At 49.0% G+C, this 18,021-nt stretch overlaps 1 protein-coding gene across 1 annotated transcript in view; it reads right to left on the minus strand.

The window, feature by feature from the left end:
* Positions 1–1,691: 1,691 nt before the first annotated feature.
* drosha (drosha ribonuclease III) overlaps positions 1,692–18,021 on the minus strand; it is an 85,831-nt gene continuing 69,501 nt past the window's right edge. Inside the window, exons 25-29 of the mRNA XM_084454159.1 lie at positions 17,133–17,215; positions 15,303–15,406; positions 9,391–9,483; positions 7,805–7,851; positions 1,692–2,446 (exon numbers count right to left, since the gene is read on the minus strand). Coding sequence (XP_084310285.1) covers positions 2,316–2,446; positions 7,805–7,851; positions 9,391–9,483; positions 15,303–15,406; positions 17,133–17,215 — 458 coding nt within the window. The 3' untranslated portion in view covers positions 1,692–2,315. The remainder of the gene's footprint in view (positions 2,447–7,804; positions 7,852–9,390; positions 9,484–15,302; positions 15,407–17,132; positions 17,216–18,021) is intronic.

Here is an 18,021-nt window from a genome sequence, read left to right on the forward strand (position 1 = left end):
TTGGTTCTGCAACTTGCTCTTGCTGGTGTGCTTACGCCCTTTATATCACTGAGGACACATTGATGGGGAGGGGCATTCGTGGGGCACTGGCACAGAAGAAAAAACAGAAAAAAAAAGCCAGCTAAAACAAGCACTGCCCTCTCTCCAGCAAAAAAGCCAGACTGTGAGGAGGGTGACATTTATCAGACGTTTGAAACACTAATAACACAATGACATAATTGCCACAGTGATATTCATTTCCCTCTGCAATATTCTCACAAATCGGCCGCGTTGCCGACATAAGACATCTCCCGAACAAAAATGGCCAGCTGCAGCTTAGACAATCCTCCACCAACACACATGCACACGCTGTTCTCAACGGAGCCCACGTTTCTTGCTTCACCTATCTGTTCTTTTTTTCTTGGCTGTTGAGCTCACTGTGAGTGGCTATTTGAGATTGTGGCAAATGTTGCTTTGATAAGCATTTAATGGAGTTCAAAAACCCCTCGCATAAACTGTTCTTCTGCCCGCGGGGTACGCTGATGTCTGCTATCAACCCCAGTACAAAAAGACAGCAGATTGCACCAAAATGCATTTTTCTCACTCTGTTTGCTGTTACGGGGTGTCAGCATAATGTCATTACAGATCTCAAATGTGCTTCTGCTTCTCCGACAGACTGTTTTGTCTTTCAGCAATCCCAGCATGCTTTGCTGAAGACTGTTAGTATGGGGCGATGCTGTATGTCACAACGCATAGGCGGAAGCTCTGGGGGGTTCTAGTCAAAGCAGCCAGCTGTAGATGGCTATACTGATGTCCTTTCTAAAGATGTGCTAGGCCTGGGTGTTGATGTAGAAATGGTTAGCCATGAGACTGACCTGTGTATTATGTTGGTGACAATGTGAAGTCAACAGTCCAGTTTTGTCGATGTAGAACAATAATGAGAGGTCATGTGACGTAGTTTAAGGGGCCCTTAACCAATGGCCATCCATCAATCTGCTTTGTAAAATGTGATATTTTGTACTGAATATTTATATGACTCAACACAATTAAACATCTTTAAAAACCAGGGACTGTTGTTTTTATTGTGTGGGTGGTTGTTGGGAACACATTGTTTTGCAACAACTAAGCGTGGAAAGATACTGTAGAGTACAGTACACTGTAGAGTACACTGTAGCTACAGTACAATAATGCTCTGTGACATACATTGAGCCTTGAAGGTGACCTAATCACACGTGTGCCACAGATCATATATTCAAAGTAATTGATATGTAGTAAGTTGCTCCCTTTAGAGATTGCATCTTTGGTGCTGCTCCAGAGACAGCATTTTATAACAATATTTGACTGACGATGATTCATGATTTACATTCAAAAGAGGACAGCGAGTGGTTATATATCTGGATTTGATGTCAACTGAACTAAAGCAATGCTTAATTAGAGCCGATCTATAATTAAGATCTGCCAATCGGATTTCGAGAGGGGGAGGCAAAAAAGCCTTTTTGAAAGCGTTAGAGAAAAAGAGGCAGATGTGAGGCAGATGGTGGCCTTTAGCAGACTACGTAATTGAATGATATGAGGCTTTCCCTCATCCTAACTGCACGTGATATGCCGTTGTGCCAAACCGCAACGCCATGCTCAGGGCGGTCTCCTCGTACCATGATAAACTGAACGATTGCGGAGGGGTCCATCAAAGTTACCTTTATTATTATCGTTGTAATCAGCGACATTGGTGCTACAAATACAAAACATTTAAAACATACCAGCTCTGCTGTCGATATTCATCGATGACCATTATAAGCGAAAGCACTCTGCTGTAGATGTGGTTAAAAAGGTTAATAATTGTACATAATGGAGTTGGTATTGACTAAGACCGAATACATAAAAGCAGGGCGACAACAGGACAGATGTAAACAAACCCACAAAAAAAACACAGTACAAGGCCTCCATTTTGCTCTGCTTCTAGTTGGGACCGAAGTAGGTCCTAGACTGCAGATCTAGGATCAGTTTCTCCTTCCTTCCTATCCTAACCTTGACCATTAGGGCTTTAGATATACCTAAGCCTGGATCAGCAGTTTAACCAATTCCATGTGCACTAATGCTCTCATCGCCCTGGATACTGGACTAGAGACTAGTGTATAATCTGATTGGGACTGGATAGGTCAAAAACACATTGGAGGACATTCTACCTAGCCTATCAAGAGCCAAGGCAGACATACCGTGATCTTGCTTCCAGCCTATCACATCATTTCAGTGTCTACTAGTGCGGCGCAATGGATGTCGTTTCTTTTTTTTTACGGGATTTCGAGCTATCTGGAAATTGGGCAGGAAACAGAGCCCCGTCACTTCCTGTAGTCGTCGGAGTCGTCCGTCTCCTTCTCCTGACGCTCCCGTTCTCGTCTCATCTCCTTCAGCTCCTGTCGGTATTTCCGCTCGATGAAGCGCTTCTGATGAGCCATCTGTGGGAAGTTATCTGGTAGGGGGAAGAGATAGACCGAGAGAGAGAGAGAGAGAGAGAGAGAGAGAGAGAGAGAGAGAGAGAGAGAGAGAGAGAGAGAGAGAGAGAGAGAGAGGGGAGTGGGTCAAGGAGAGGAGATAAACAGAGGTGGGGGGGTGGGAGGGGGTGGCGGCAAAAGAGACAAGGTCAGTTTCCGATCGAGGAAAGCTAATCGACTGCATGTTTTCGACGGCGTGCGACTCCGCACACATGCCGTCGCTGGGCCGCTCGTGTAAATCAACGCTGACATTATCGCCAGTGCAATTGCCCCTGGCGTTATTATTTTCATTAATACAGCTAAATAACAAAGAGTTAGACAGGCCTCATTGGGTTCCTGTTGTGATGACTATGAGATCTGATAACATAATTAGAAGAGAACATCGCTAAATGAGATCTGTAATAAGGAGGACAGCAGAAAAGCTGTGGATGTTGGAAGGCCTTGCGCATACATCTCAATTTCAACACGCCAGGCATGGGAGAGACCCGGCTCCTTAGTGTCATACCATTTAAGTTACAAATGGGATTGTCTATAGTAGATTACACTACTGCAAATGAACACGCCTGTTGTTCAGGAGGTGTGAGAACCTGTTCCAAGTTCCAGCTCTCGGTCAAGCTAGACTTTATACTACTGGAATCTGTCCATGGGATTAACATGGGTTTTGAACAGCATTGTCACCCCATGTTTCCTGGGGGTTGGGGAGTGAACCGCACTTACTCTCGGCAGATTCAAGCAAACAGTACATTGAAAGGTTTTCAAGTATTTAGACCCAGGTAGCACAGCAGTCTACAGGTTGTATAACCATACAGTCTACAGGGTTTGGAACCATACAGTCTACAGGGTTTGAAACCATACAGTCTACAGGGTTTGGAACCATACAGGCTACAGGGTTTGGAACCATACAGTCTACAGGTTGTATAACCATACAGTCTACAGGGTTTGGAACCATACAGGCTACAGGGTTTGGAACCATACAGTCTACAGGGTTTGGAACCATACAGGCTACAGGGTTTGGAACCATACAGTCTACATGTTGTATAACCATACAGTCTACAGGGTTTGGAACCATACAGGCTACAGGGTTTGGAACCATACAGTCTACAGGGTTTGGAACCATAGTCTACAGGGTTTGAAACATTATTTGTGTGATGAAGAGACAAACTTGAAAGCCAAGTGTCACTAAGACAACGAGGACATCCTATTGTCCTCTTAGTTAGTTTTGTAAACACACAGTTGAAGTTAGTTATCATTATTTTTTATTTCAGTTGACTAAAATGTTTTGTTCACAACTAGTTTTCATTAACTATAATAACCTTGTTCCAAGCCCACCGGATACACCACTAACACACGTAAGTGCTCTTCCTTTGGGAAACATGCTCTTCATCACGCAATCACGTTAAATCGTGTCAAAGGACCAAATCACAGAGGAAACAATCCAAGGAGACACGATTAGTTCAATTGGCCCTCGACGACTAAGCATTGCTTGATCAGGCTTGGAGAGAAAGCTACATATTGCAGTTAAAATATGAAAATCGCTGGCATTTTCACTTGAGAATAACCCACTCTTGAGGCGGGGGGGGGGGCTTTGTCCATTTGCATTGTTTAACATGCAGAGCTGAGCGCCGTGCGTGTGGAAGAACGAGGGCTGCTCAAGAATGCAGCAGGCTTCCCATTTGTTCTCCTATTCCTTCTGAGAGACGGAGAGAACAGAGGGGTCTGTGTGCCGGGCATCGCAAAGACACAGTGAGGATTTCCCACCGACCGGCCTTCTGCTGGGGGATGGAAAAAACACATAAAAAACACCTTTGGTGGGAACGTGTTCCGCATAGTGATTTGCACAGGTTAAAGCATTTGCGTACTTGAGCTCAACTCGAGTCTTTTGTTTGTTGGCGAGACGGTAATTCCTTTCAAGGACGGGGGGTGGATGGGGGACAGGGGGGTGGATGGGGGGGAGGGTTGGCTTGAGATTCCGGGTGCAGCGTTTTCTCCTAGGAGAGAGGCGCTACGCCAGGGACCTTGGCAACACTGGGCACGCCAGACTAAGTCGTTGTGGAATCAGCAGTGAGGCGTGCTTTTTGAGGGCGTGTGCACATGCAGGCACACACACACACACACACACACACAATATCCCTTCTCGCTGGCATGTAGAGCATGGCCGCCTGGCCTATGCCTGAACTTATTGCCTATTCCACGGCAGATAGACGCTCATCTTCCCTGGACAACGCTACTCCACTCTATAACCTGTAGCCCGCCCACGGACCCCTGTTGTGGAATTTACATCCAAACACCTTAAACCTTTGTTCCTCTCTCTCCTTTTGTAATTCACCACCTCCCCCAAATATTCACATAGCTGTGCTAACCTACAAAATGGCCTCCAGGAGGCCATACACCTAGAAATCTGTCTACTCCAGAATAACCATCCTTTGTACTTTTGTCTCCAAGAATTGCCGCCTTTTCTCATGTCACATGTCTGTATTCTCGGCCACACCTGCCATTTCATATGACGTACAATAGATTAGCCAATCACATCCTGGAGGCACCGTACCCGTGTTTTGCTTGCATATAAGGCGCAGCAAAACCCAGGGCCGGACTTCGCTGGATAAACCACTCTTGTTGCGTTGTTCAGGAAGTCCTTGCGCTCGTATGTTTTCACAATAAACCAGACTTAACCTTTTGAGCGAATCTTGGTAAATCCTTTTTTGACTAGATCAGTAAATTCCATTACACCCCCAGTCAAAGGCCCCACGGCCCCACGGCCCCCCAGTCAACGGCTCAACGGCCCTCCAGTCAACGGTGTGGCGCCCCCCCCCCCCCCTCGGGGGCTCTGCGGGGGGCGTGGCAAAACAAAGCGCCCGTACTTTACTCCTCTCTGTCCGCCCGGAGCTTTTATCCAGAGATTGAAGAGGGGTTTAACAGAAAAAAACTAACAAAAAAACCCAGCCACTTTCCAGCTGCTAGCAAGACAGACGGCGTGTTTCCGCCACTTGGGGGAAACGGCGCATTGTTTTGGAAATAAGCGGCTTGGGGGTCGAGGAGGGGGGAGGGGGGGGGTAGAGAGAGAAATGATAACTACACATAAAGAGAGATTGAGAGAGAGAGAGAGGGAGAGAGAGAGAGAGAGAGAATCTTCCAATGATACAAAACGCTACCCCTTGGCCATGCATATTTCATGCGGGCTGTGGGCAGGGGACTGTCGGAGCGATGGTGGTGGTGGTGGGCTGCGTCAAACGCTGAGATGAGAATCAGCCGAGCCACCGGCGCGTCGGCTACAGGCTGCGAGACACCAAATATTGGGCACTGCCGTCTCTCTTTAATGAGCCCTGAGCTGTCTCGGCTCTACCTCCTCTCCTCGCCGTCTCTTCTTCTCCGCTCCCGTGTCTGCCCCGCCTCTCTCCTCTCGTCTTTCCTCTCCTCCTCATCCCTCACTAGTACTGCCCTCGTCGCTGCTTCTTCAGTCTGGCGGGGCGGGCGGGTAATGCGAAAGAAGAAAGGTTTGATTCTGAAAGTGTGCCCTGAGAGCTTCAATAAAACACTGAAATGAATCCTGACAGTGAATACAGATAGGGAGCCATTTTGGATCTGTTGGGGACATGCTGTAGGGATGTAGACTTCTAGAGAAGACGACATCAGAAGATATATATATATATATAGTGTGTGTGTGTGTGTGTGTGCACACGCGTCTGGGCGTATGTAGCTACTACGCACACACGACAGCTATCGGTGACAAATTACATGACATTGGTGCCAACGTCCTTGACTGGTCTTGGTGTTGGAACGAACGGAGACGGCCTCTTGACGATCACATGAGACGACGTGACGTCGAGCCTCCAAATTAAGAGTCCACAGTCTTGTCTGTCTTTAAACTCGCACTCATAAGATCCGGATCCACTCCTGACGTGAGGCAGGGGGGACGATTTCCCTCACGGTTGTGAATGAAGATTACAGAGATTAATAATCATTGTCCATTCCCCTGATGTAACTTCCATACACACAAAAAAACATGACTAGAAGTTTCAGTCTAAAACTAATCCTGGTGATAGAGGATGGTACTACATAAAGCAGAGGAAATAAAATGAAAACAATTAAAAAGTTGAAGCATAACCGAGGCCCTAGGGAGTTCTAAGGCAGAACCATGCGCACGGTTGCCCCGGAGGAGAGGAAGGCGAGGCTTCGGTGAGCAGAGACTATTTTAATTGAGCTGACCTTTTAAAAGGCACCACTAATCTAGAATCTAAAACAGCAATTTATGAAGGAGGAAATGTCCGTTTACAAGCGCCGGGCGTCTATCAATCAGACAGAGGTCTTTGCTGGGGAGAGAGGGAAGAATTAGGGATGGGAGGAAGTCAAGTGGGGAGGGGGAGGGGGGGCCTAGAGACAGTGTGAGGAAAGAGAGGAGGGGGTTTAAAAATAAAAGACAAACTAAGGAGCCACGGCGACGTCGTTTAAAAGGCGGGGCTTCCGCGGCGCGCAGACAGTAGCCACGGGGCCTCGTTTACGGCCATGATGGCATCAAAGCGTCGGACGTTCTGCCCTTCCCGTGGTTTATGGTGAAGCCATTTTTATCCACCGCCTGTTAATTGGCTCAAGCGAAGAACAAATCGCGCTGTTTGATTAATGCATTAGCCAGGTAGGCGGGTGACCCCCCCCACCCCCCCAACCCCACACACACACACACACACAGTAATTCCAATTTCACCTAATGTAGTGCATTACACATGCATGAAATCTAAGTGGCAGGTAGGTGGGTAGACGATAGGGAATGGATCCAAAGCTAAGAGGCCTATAATTATGTTTTTACTTGGCGGTGGATGATGCATTACTAACGCGGCTAAAAAACACTTTTTTCTGTCTTTAAGTGCTGTTCGATGAGATGAAAAACACCCAAGGAGCGGAAGTCTGTGCAGAGGACATGACGACGGTGCTTCACTTCTGAAGAGGCGTTCTCCACTCGAGGGTCCTCGCCGAGCGTTGCGTTTTCTCTCCGTTATGGAATGCCGCAAACACAAACTTTTCTCTGGCTCAGGTCTCCAAGCCTCGCTGATGGTGAGTGAACTGTTGGCGACCGGTTGGCGTTCGTTCGTGGGTCAGAACCCGACCAACCACCCGCCCGCCCGCCCTGTGCTCTGGGCCGGATATTCGCGCTGACCCGTGTTCTAGATCGTTCTAGATCTGCCGGCCAACGGGGACGGACGAGCCGCAGCGTTCCTTGCCGGCCAACGACGCGCGGATATGGAGCGCTCCGGCAGGCCACGCCAGAGGCTTGAGAAGTTTGGACGCTGCTAGCTTCCCGGGGAAAATAAATAAATAAATAATAACAACAACAAAAAACAACATACATTTCTCCAGAGCGTCCATCGCTGCCCCCATTTCCGCCTGTTGGATGCTGTTAGGAATGAAAAACAAAGAGAGAGAGAAAATAAATTAACAAACAAACAGAAAGACAGCAGGGGAGAAAAGATCTTTAGCATATTCAAATCATCCTTTTTGAAATTCCAGTTGGATGAAGGGGGAAAAAAGACAGAGGATTAAAGAAAGGTGTTTCAGAAAGACCTCTCTCTCTCTCTCTCAATCCTGACAATCCCAGGTAACGGGCTGCCTCCATCTCCGGGAGGTAAGCCTCGGGGCTGCTCGGCATGGGCCCTGTTTATGCCGCCATCCACCCTCCGTATATATTGTGCATTGTGTGATCACATACAAGGGTTTGGAGAGTGTGTGTGTGTGCATGTATGTGTGTGTGTGTGTGTGTGAGAGTTTGTGTGCATCTGCGTGTGTGTGAAAGAGAGAGAGAGGGGGGTATTGAGGCTTAAGTCTAGTAAATATGAAAACACCAGGCTGCTGGGAGATCCTATGGACGAGGACAAACTTATCGCCAGCTTAGTGCCACCGAGCGCTCTTTCAAGTAGAAAGGGGCCCGTGGAGCAGCGTATATAGAGGAGGACGAGGAGGAGAGGTGGGGTTGGGGGTGGGGGGGTGTTGAAAGATGTTTGATGGTTTTATGTTTGGTTCCTCCGTGGCTGAGCTGTGATAAATACCACCCCCCCCCCCCCCCCGAAAAGAGACTTCACGCGGCAATTATCTTTCTTTACCCTTGCGCTTAAAAAAAGAAAAGAAAGTGTCAACCCACGATGCTACGCATGGTAGAACAAGGCCAACTAAACCCCCCGTCCCAACGTTCATTTATTTGGTCATCATAACAACAATTTCATGATGTCAACACTATGACGAGATCTATTGACGTTTTCGTCAACAGATTAAAAACTTGAAAATATAAGGGAGGGACAATTTGGGAAGAGATCCAATCTGAATGCTGAGAAAGTGGTGGCTCACGCTGAAAAAGCACCGAACACAAGGCAAGGAGAGCGCATAGAAATGTGATTCAGCAGCTTTGTCCAACAGTTTAATAGATGTTTCCTCCAGGAGTATACGAGTTTGGAAACTCTAGAGAAATGGTTAAATAATACATTACACTTTAACTAAACCCATTCTATCTTAGTCAACTAAATCTACTGTAGATTTAAGTCGACTAAAATCTTAATGCTATTTAGTCAACTAAAACTAGACAAACAAAAAACATCAGATGACTAAAATATGACTAAAACTAAATAGCATTTTCATTGACAATCAAAATGTGCTGTCAAAATGAACACTGCGTCCTAGGAGGACAGGACCAAGGAGTCTCACCCCACCCAGAGTGATATTTCTATAATACGTTTTTTATGTCAATCCGATAATGAATCGATTCATTTTCATTCTGCATAATGTCCCTCTCGACAGACTGGCTGCCGTGAAGGGGTCTTAATTGCTATAATAAACACCATCAATAAAACATGGCCATTATTCTCCAGCCCATTAGCGGAGCACGGGGGCAGGGAGCAGAGCGCGTCATGTTCAGCGCCGGCCGGCTGAGTGGTCAGGTACCCACCTCGGGCCCTTGCCGCAGCCGATCCGCTCCCCTTTGAAGTAGACGGCCACGGTGTAGGTCCGCGCGTGTGACGGCCCCACGGTCTGCAGGGTCCTGCAACACGGAGGATGAGAAGGAGGAGGAGGGGGGGGGGTTAATAACATGTACAAATGGTGCTCGGGTAGCACAGAGCTCTGTCCGCAAATGCATTTTGTGGCTGTGAGTGAGCATGTGCGTGCGAGCAGGACATGTTTGTCATTAGGGCTGGGTTTAAAAAATCGATTAATCGATTCTGAATGATTCATGAATCCCAAAATCGATCTTTTATTTAATGAATGAATGAATGAATAGATTAAGAAATGAATAGTTCATTCATTCATTCAATGATTCATTCATTCATTTATTTTTGGAAATCAGTATCGATACCCAGCCCTAGTATTGAGGTGTTGCATAACTTGGCAGTCATGTAATTAAGGTTACAGAAAAAAAAAAAAAGTTTTAGTAAGCCTAACCAAATCGATATTGAATCGAATCGAATTGAATCTTGATAATCGATTCTGAACCTTGTGAAACAATGACTGGAGATGAATGGGTGCCTGTGTTCGGCTGGGTCTGTGGCGCCCCCCTCGGATCACAGCCGGCGGGGGGAGGTGCGGTGGGCCACACCCCCGCGCACCCGAGTCCAAACCCTGTGTCTCTAGCACCCCCACACAGGGAGCTGGCTTCGTTCTTCTGCTTCTTTTGTCTTCACTCGTGAATCCGCTCTGTGATTCAGATCTGCTCCAAAACTGAATGGGTTCTGAGGTGGCCCATGATGCATCCCTCCACCGAGTTTCAGAAAAATCGGTTTTGGTCGTTTTTGTGTAATCCTGCTAACGTGCGCACGCGCATACACACACAAACACACACACACAAGTGAATGGGCAGTCCGGCTGTGTTTGGGTGGACCGTGGACCCGACCCGTGATTTGGATCTGCTCCAAAATTTAAGAAGTTGTAAGTTAGCCCACGCTGCACCTCTCCACCGGTCGTTTTTGCGTAATCCTGCTAACAAACACGCGCACACACACACACACACTAGGGTTGCACATTTCAAGGAATTTCATTAATCGATAACTGTGAACCTTAACAAACGACAGTCGAATAATTGTTAAGAACGTCCCGCGCCGGACTGTGCTTTGCTTGCTTTTTTTTTTTTGTCTTCTTCCGCCTCCGAAATCTCCCGGCATCCCAATTAGCCTTCACTACATGCCGTGGCACCCTCATGTGCAGTCAGACCTTAAATCATGATTACATTTCACGCAACTCCTGAAAACGTTCCCTCCCAAAAAAAGTTCAGTAACAAGCAATTAATCGAGTAACCAAATCTTACTCGAGTAAATTCTTATCTGCAATTAATCGATAGTCGATTAACTGTTAACATCCCTAACACACACACACACACACCACTGAAAACATAGCCTCTTGCCCTGCACCGTCATGGAGGTAATAATAATAAACACACACACATATATATATATATATAGGGGGGAGGTGGAGCAGGAGAAAGATAATAACACACATGAGAAGGCTCAAGGACGCTCTGTGACACTGTCCTTCAGAAAGTAACAAGAACGCAAGAGAGAGAAAAAAAGTTCATTCGGAGCAAATATAATTTGTGTCCAGGGGCTCTGTGGCCGAGGACAACATCGCAGGTCTGCTTCCACAGTGTACACAAGTTGTCAGAGCGACAGATAAAACAACTAAAAGTGGGCCGCAATCATCTTCTGATGTCGAGATGTGTCTTCTATGACAAATATGATGCGTCTGGGAGAGAGAAATAAAATAATGACAATGTTCTCTGCGCGACCCTTTCAAGCTTTGAAGTGGTGCAGAGTGCGTAAACAATCAACACGCACTGGGAGGAGAGAGAAGGAGGAGAGAAAAAAAACAGGTATGATGAAAATAACAAGTGACACCACAAAATAGCAGATTTTTTTTTTTCTAGTTAGACAATCAATTTGACTGCTTTTAATTGGGGAAAAGTGAGTACGAGCAAGCAAACTAAACTTAAGAGGTTGGAAATGTTATAATTTGCATAAACACCCCACACGCAGGTTTGAGCCCCCTAAATTATTCACGGACAATTTACTTATTTCAGGAGACCTATCCATTTTTAATGCAATGCGGTCACTTATGGCACTTTATCAATTATTCAAACCTCTGTCTCACTTACAAAAGAAGAAGTTCACGGCACGTGCAGAACAAATACAAACTGTTCTGCCGCCGACTTGGGAGCCATATCTCAACAGGACGTGTCACTCGGCGTTAAGGTGTCGCTCTTACCAACACGGAGCGAAATAAAACAAGGGGTATGGGGAGACGTTGAGGAGCTGTCTGCTTCTAGGTGTACACACACACACACACAGACAGACAGACAGACACACACACTCATACACAGACACTCTCATACACAGACACACAGACACAGACAGACACACACACGCACACACACACACACACACACACACACACACACAGACACGCACGCACGCACACACACACACTCATACACAAACGCACTCACACAGCCCATTAGGGTGGAACCCTATTATTTTTGTTAGGATTATTACTGTTGTTCTCAACTTTGGAGACTCATGGCCTTTGTGATGTTAAGTGGTGCAAAAGCCCAAATTTGGTGGACGTGTGTGTGTGTGTGTGTGTGTGTGGGTGGCCATCGAGGAGGTCCTCTGGAGAAGGGCAGCAGTTGGCCCCTAGGTAATGATATACTAAGGCATAAGCAAATGACTTCATTCGCCACTTGCTTGTGGTAGGTGTATTCTCTGTGGTAGGTGTATTCTCTGTGGTAGGTGTATTCTCTGTGGTAGGTGTATTCTCTGTGGTAGGTGTATTCTCTGTGGTAGGTGTATTCTCTGTGGTAGGTGTATTCTCTGTGGTAGGTGTATTCTCTGTGGTAGGTGTATTCTCTGTGGTAGGTGTATTCTCTGTGGTAGGTGTATTCTCTGTGGTAGGTGTATTCTCTGTGGTAGGTGTATTCTCTGTGGTAGGTGTATTCTCTGTGGTAGGTGTATTCTCTGTGGTAGGTGTATTCTCTGTAGGTGGCTGTGGTACATGTACTGTAGTTCATGAGGAGAGAGAGTCAAGCTAAAAGCATTCTGGAGTGACTCAGGCCTTCCTCGCCTTGCCGAGAGAGAAAACGTGAAATGTGAAATGAAGTTCAAATGTGCGTACAATGGCTGAAACTGTGTGTGTGAGTGTGCGTGTTCGAATGCAGTGTGTTGAAAGTCTATGCTTTCAATCGTGATCTAAGGTTGTGAGACAGCTCATATGGCGACGGATGTGCTTTGTGACGCGCTGACTGGATCTATCTGTAGTGTTAGTGCCAGGGTTTTTCCTGCATAGAGACATTTTTGGCACCCCCTAAAGAGATTTTAGCCAGAGCCGAAGGAAAATCACCAGAGCCAAAATGCCAAAAAAAAAAAATAGCAATTCAAATCCTCTCCAAATGTGTTTGATACTGTAGCTTGGCATCATATCCATTTTGTGTCATGTCGGGAGATTTCCCGCGATTGTGAAAAGTGAGCTCAGTCAGAACGACAGCGAAGAATATAGGCCTATACATGCTGGTAGGCTACTCGGCATAAAACTGAGGTTTCCCCCCAAAATTGTGAGCGCATCGCCCCCCAAAGACCCATCCAGGAAAACCCCTGAGTGCTGTGGTCAGATCACCTACTTTCTACAGGCTCTTTCAAGCCTTGTTTCACACTCGCACTAACACACCCATTTATAATTCACACTCACACACACACACACACACACACACACACACACACACACACACACACACACACACACACACACACACACACAGAAACCCAGACAGAGTAGACACACACAGAAACAGTCACACAGAAACACACACGGCTGTATCCGGTAAGACTGCATCACTCGTGACTCATCAGTAGCAGCCGTAGAGAGGGTCACACTAGGGTTGACTGCCCCAGAACATCTCGCGGGGGCAGCTAAGGAGAAGAAGCTTGACTGCTGGGTGATACATGATGTGTTCCAGCGCATCAAATCAATAACAGCCGGGGTTACAGTAAACCAGAGCGCGCTGCTTGTCCACTGGTGGGGAACGGACTGAGCTACGTCCCCTAGCACCTCCGCGGCTACGCTAAAGGTTCGCCTGCTACCGCTAACGCTAAAATCACCTGAGAGAGGGAGAGAGAGGGAGAGAGAGAGAGGGAGAGGGAGAGAGAGAGGGAGAGGAGGAGAGAGAGAGAGGGAGAGAGAGAGAGAGAGAGGGAGAAAGAGAGAGATGGAGAGAGATAGAGAGAGAGGGAGAGAGAGAGAGGGAGGGAGAGAGAGAGAGAGGGGGAGAGAGAGAGAGGGAGAGAGAGAGGGAGGGAGAGAGAGAGAGGGAGAGAGAAAGAGAGAGGGGGGGAGAGAGACAGAGCAAGGGAGACAGAGTGGGAGGTGTGTGTTGATGCTGCAACTGTGTGTTACACTGCGTCAATCACCCCCCCCCCCCCCCCCCGGCTCGTCCTCGGCCAAAAGTCCACCCTATGGCTCCTGGAAAGGCCCCCTGCCTCCCCATGACTAGCTCCTTCCCACTCTGTCGTCAGCTGTCCCCATCCAGGCAACCCTACCCTCTGCTTTGCGGCATTCTCTATGAGCCTGTTCTGCTAAGTGCTTACTGTGCTTTGTTATATGATTCACTCAAATATCCTATTAGAGACTACAGGGGTAGCTACAGTAACACATAATGATCTACCATGTAGGCAACTTCTCTGTAACTATTTGTGCACTCTCCTGTTAGTCATGTCTCTCTTATGAAGTATCTTGCCCATGTTTACTTCTCTGTATATGTTCTTAGCCAATAGATAAACATTTTCCAGGAGCTTGCTCGATCGTCTCGTTGAGAGGGGTCAGGGAAGAATTTTTACAGCTCACTTTTCTGGCCCCCGGATGAAACTGTTTTTTTGCTTCACTCTGGAATATGTAGGGGTGGGACCTGTGCCCACCCTCCCATTGCTCTCTGTAAAGCACATAGTGTTGCCTCTGTGTATGAAATACGCTATACAAATAAAGTTTGATTTGGTTTGGTGAAAAGTTGAAACGTCAAGGACATGAACGCTGAGAGAGCTACAGGGCTGGAGCTTTTAGCTACTCCACAAGCACTAAATAACTCAAAACCCTTACTTTGCCTCAGTTCAACCTAGTATCGATCTCCTAGTGCTGGTGCAAAATTCATAGCCGAACAGAAAATCACTACTAGTAAAAAACGAGGCGTCCCCCAATGAGGCGGTACGGCGTCCGGTTCCAGAACATTCCGGGTAAATCTACGAGCCGGGCGATCCTTCAACTTACACACCGGGCACCTTGGGTGATCCCTCAGTCCCTCCCATTCACACCAGGCACCTTGGGTGATCCCTCAGTCCCTCCCATTCACACCGGGCACCTTGGGTGATCCCTCAGTCCCTCCCACTCCATTCCCCTTCAGAATCGGTGTTTGTCAGTCGCCATGATGACTCACTCAGGATGCGGAGGGGGGGTGGGCAGTGGGCGGTGGGGGTGGGGGGGGGGGGGCATCGGCCTTGTGAAGAAGTCCTGCGGAACGACGCTCGTTCCTTGACCTTTTCCATTCAGGGGAGGAGGACTATTTGAAAACTGTTAGTTTCGCACAATGATGGGGACCTTTTGCACGCCATTCACTCGGCTGAGGGACGACTATTCAGGCATAGAGAAGTTGTGTGGCAGAATAATACTCTGTTAATCGCTTTTATTGTTCGGTCTTGCCGAAGTTTACTGGCATGACCCCAAGGGTCGCTTGGGCTTTGTTTGTGACGAGGCACGTGAAAGAAATGTGGGGACATTCATGTGTGTGTGTATACATGTGTGTGTGTGTGTACAGTATATGTCAGGGAGACTTACTTGTACAGGGGGATGTCCGGCTCCTTGCCCTCCGTCCGCAAGGTCAGACAGCACTGCTGCAGCTGGGACTTTGGGTCGTTCCAGTCCTGGTTCAGAATGAACTCCTGTAACACACACACACACACACACACACACACACACGCACGCATACACACACGCACACACACACACGCATACACACACACACACACACACACGCACGCACGCACGCACACGCACGCACACTTTCTTACATTAAAAACACATCAAATATACAGCTACAAAGCTACGGTTACAAATCCCTCTCTCTCTCTCTCTCAGTGCTTTTATTTCATTCCTTTCTCTTCTCTTCGCCTCCCTCCTGCACTCTTGTTCGTTCACCCTCTATGAACGAACGAGGTACAAATCACAGACTACTTAAGACAAAGCAGCTGTGTCTCCGGTCTGGAAATAAAGGCGGGCTGCCGGGGCCTCCCAGGTGTACGGGCCTGATACATTTCTCTTATCCGAGGGGACTTCTAAGAGCACTTCCATTAACAGAAAAGCAGCCTTGTTATAAAAAAAAAGGGGGACTTTGAATCTAGAACTGTCTGTTCCTATTAATTTCCCCCACAAAGAGTGGCTCCGCTGCCTCGTAGCTCCGCTGGCCTGCTCTTCTTCTCCTCCCTCTCAACCCCCCCCCCCCCCCCACCACCGTCTCCTTCTCTCTCTCTCTCTCGCTTTATTTCACTTTCTCCCTTTCTCAACCCCCCCCCCCCCCCCCCCCCCCCTCGCTCGCTGTCTCTGTCTCTCTGGGGGGCGTCCGCATTTCTGCCTTCAGCGGGGAAAAGATTTGGCGGTTTCCAAACCAGCGCACGCGGTAAAGGCGCGCGCCCACACGCACACACACATACACACACACGCGCCCTGTGAGCGCGCGGCCCGCATCCGTTAATACCCGGCGCGGCGTACGCCGTCGTTCGTCCCGCCCCCCCCTCCGCCGGCGCTCGTTCCTAAAAAGGATCCGATGAAAGCGCCCACCAGGGGGGGGGTGGGCCTGATGGCGAGGGAGGGGGGGGGCGTCGCTGGCTGGGCCGTTTCGCAACTTTCCTCCCCTTGGAAGTGGAAATGAGCCGCTCTCCGCCAGCGACCATGACGCCCGGCGAGGCCCACTGAGACAGCAATTAGCATGGCGTATCACGCCACCTCAGCTGCTTCCCACTGGGAGGAGGGGGGTGGCGCTGTGTGTGTGTGTGTGTGTGTGTGTGTGTGTGTGTGTGTGTCTGCGTGTGTTACGGTGTGTAAAAAGTAGGAGAGCGTGCGTGTCTCGTCTACTCTGTGACCGTTTTTTAAAGCGGCAAAGAAGCAAGGCCTAGCTCCCGTCTCTAAACCTCGGGCTTCTGGGTAAACGTCCCCGACGCGTGCCCTTGATTGAAGCTCCTCTCTCACGCACGCACGCACACACGCACGCACGCACGCACGCACGCACGCACGCACACACACCGCAAAAACATTTGAGACACACCTGCGGTGCCTCGAAACGGGAGGATCGATAACAAAGCGGAAAAGCTAGAGACCAGCGCGGCTCGTGTGAGGCCGTGCGGTTTCCCGTTCAAAGGCGCCTGAAATAGGACTGCGCCCGGCCCATTAGGTGCAGTCGAGAGCCCACTTTCCTGCGCGCGCGTCAATGCGGGCGCCATTAGCGCTTCGGCCGTCAACATTGTCATTTCGTTTCCTTTTCTCTTTAATCCCCCCCCCCGTCTGAGTGCTCGTACGCTCATTGATCTGAGCGGGGCAGGGCGGGGGCGGGCGGGCGGGGGGGGGTTTGGGGAGGGGGCCCTCGGACGGCGAGGGCTTTGGCCCGGCGCTCACCTTGAGACGGGGAAAGAAGCAGACGTTCATGAAGGTGTGCACGTACTCCAGGTCTTTATCGATGTAGAGGGCGGCGATGAAAGCTACGGAAGAGAGAGGGAGGGAGGGAGAGAGAGAGAGAGAGAGTGAGGGAGAGAGAGGGAGGGAGAGAGAGAGAGAGAGCGAGGGAGAGAGAGGGAGGGAGAGAGAGAGAGAGAGAGGGAGAGAGAGAGAGAGAGAGCGAGGGAGAGAGAGGTAGGTGAGTGTGGGCCGTTGGAAAAAAAGAGGTTAGCACAATGATGGCGGAGAAAGAGAATAGAGAGGCCTACTTTGCCCAGAGCACATGAAAGGATGCCTTTCCCCTTCTCTCTGAGCTATAATGATAATAAAAGGTTGCTCTTTTTGCTTTCTTTATTCCTTTCTCTCGGAGGTAAAAAGAAAAGGCGCCCCGGCTTCAGAGACGGCCCTGGGTGACTGGGTGATGAGACGCGCCGCCGTGACGCGCATTGCAGATGCGTACGGTAATGCGTACGCTGTGAGCGGCATCGGTTAAACTGCTGCGGGTATCCGTTCATCTGCGGTAACCGAACCCGAACTCTAAGCCTCCCTATCCGGCGCCCGCTCTAAACCCCGCCCCACCCGTTCTAAACCCCACCCCACCCGCTCTAAACCCCACCCCATTCACTCTAAACCCCGCCCCGCCCACTCTAAACCCCGCCCTGCCCGCTCTAAACCCCGCCCCATTCACTCTAAACCCCGCCCCATCCACTCTAAACCCCGCCCCGCCCGCTCTAAACCCCGCCCCACCCGCTCTAAACCCCACCCCATTCACTCTAAACCCCTCCCCACCCGCTCTAAACCCCGCCACATCCACTCTAAACCCCGCCACATCCACTCTAAACCCCGCCCC

This window comes from Borostomias antarcticus, assembly GCF_949987555.1.
Source record: "Borostomias antarcticus genome assembly, chromosome: 2".
Classification (NCBI taxonomy): domain Eukaryota; kingdom Metazoa; phylum Chordata; class Actinopteri; order Stomiiformes; family Stomiidae; genus Borostomias; species Borostomias antarcticus.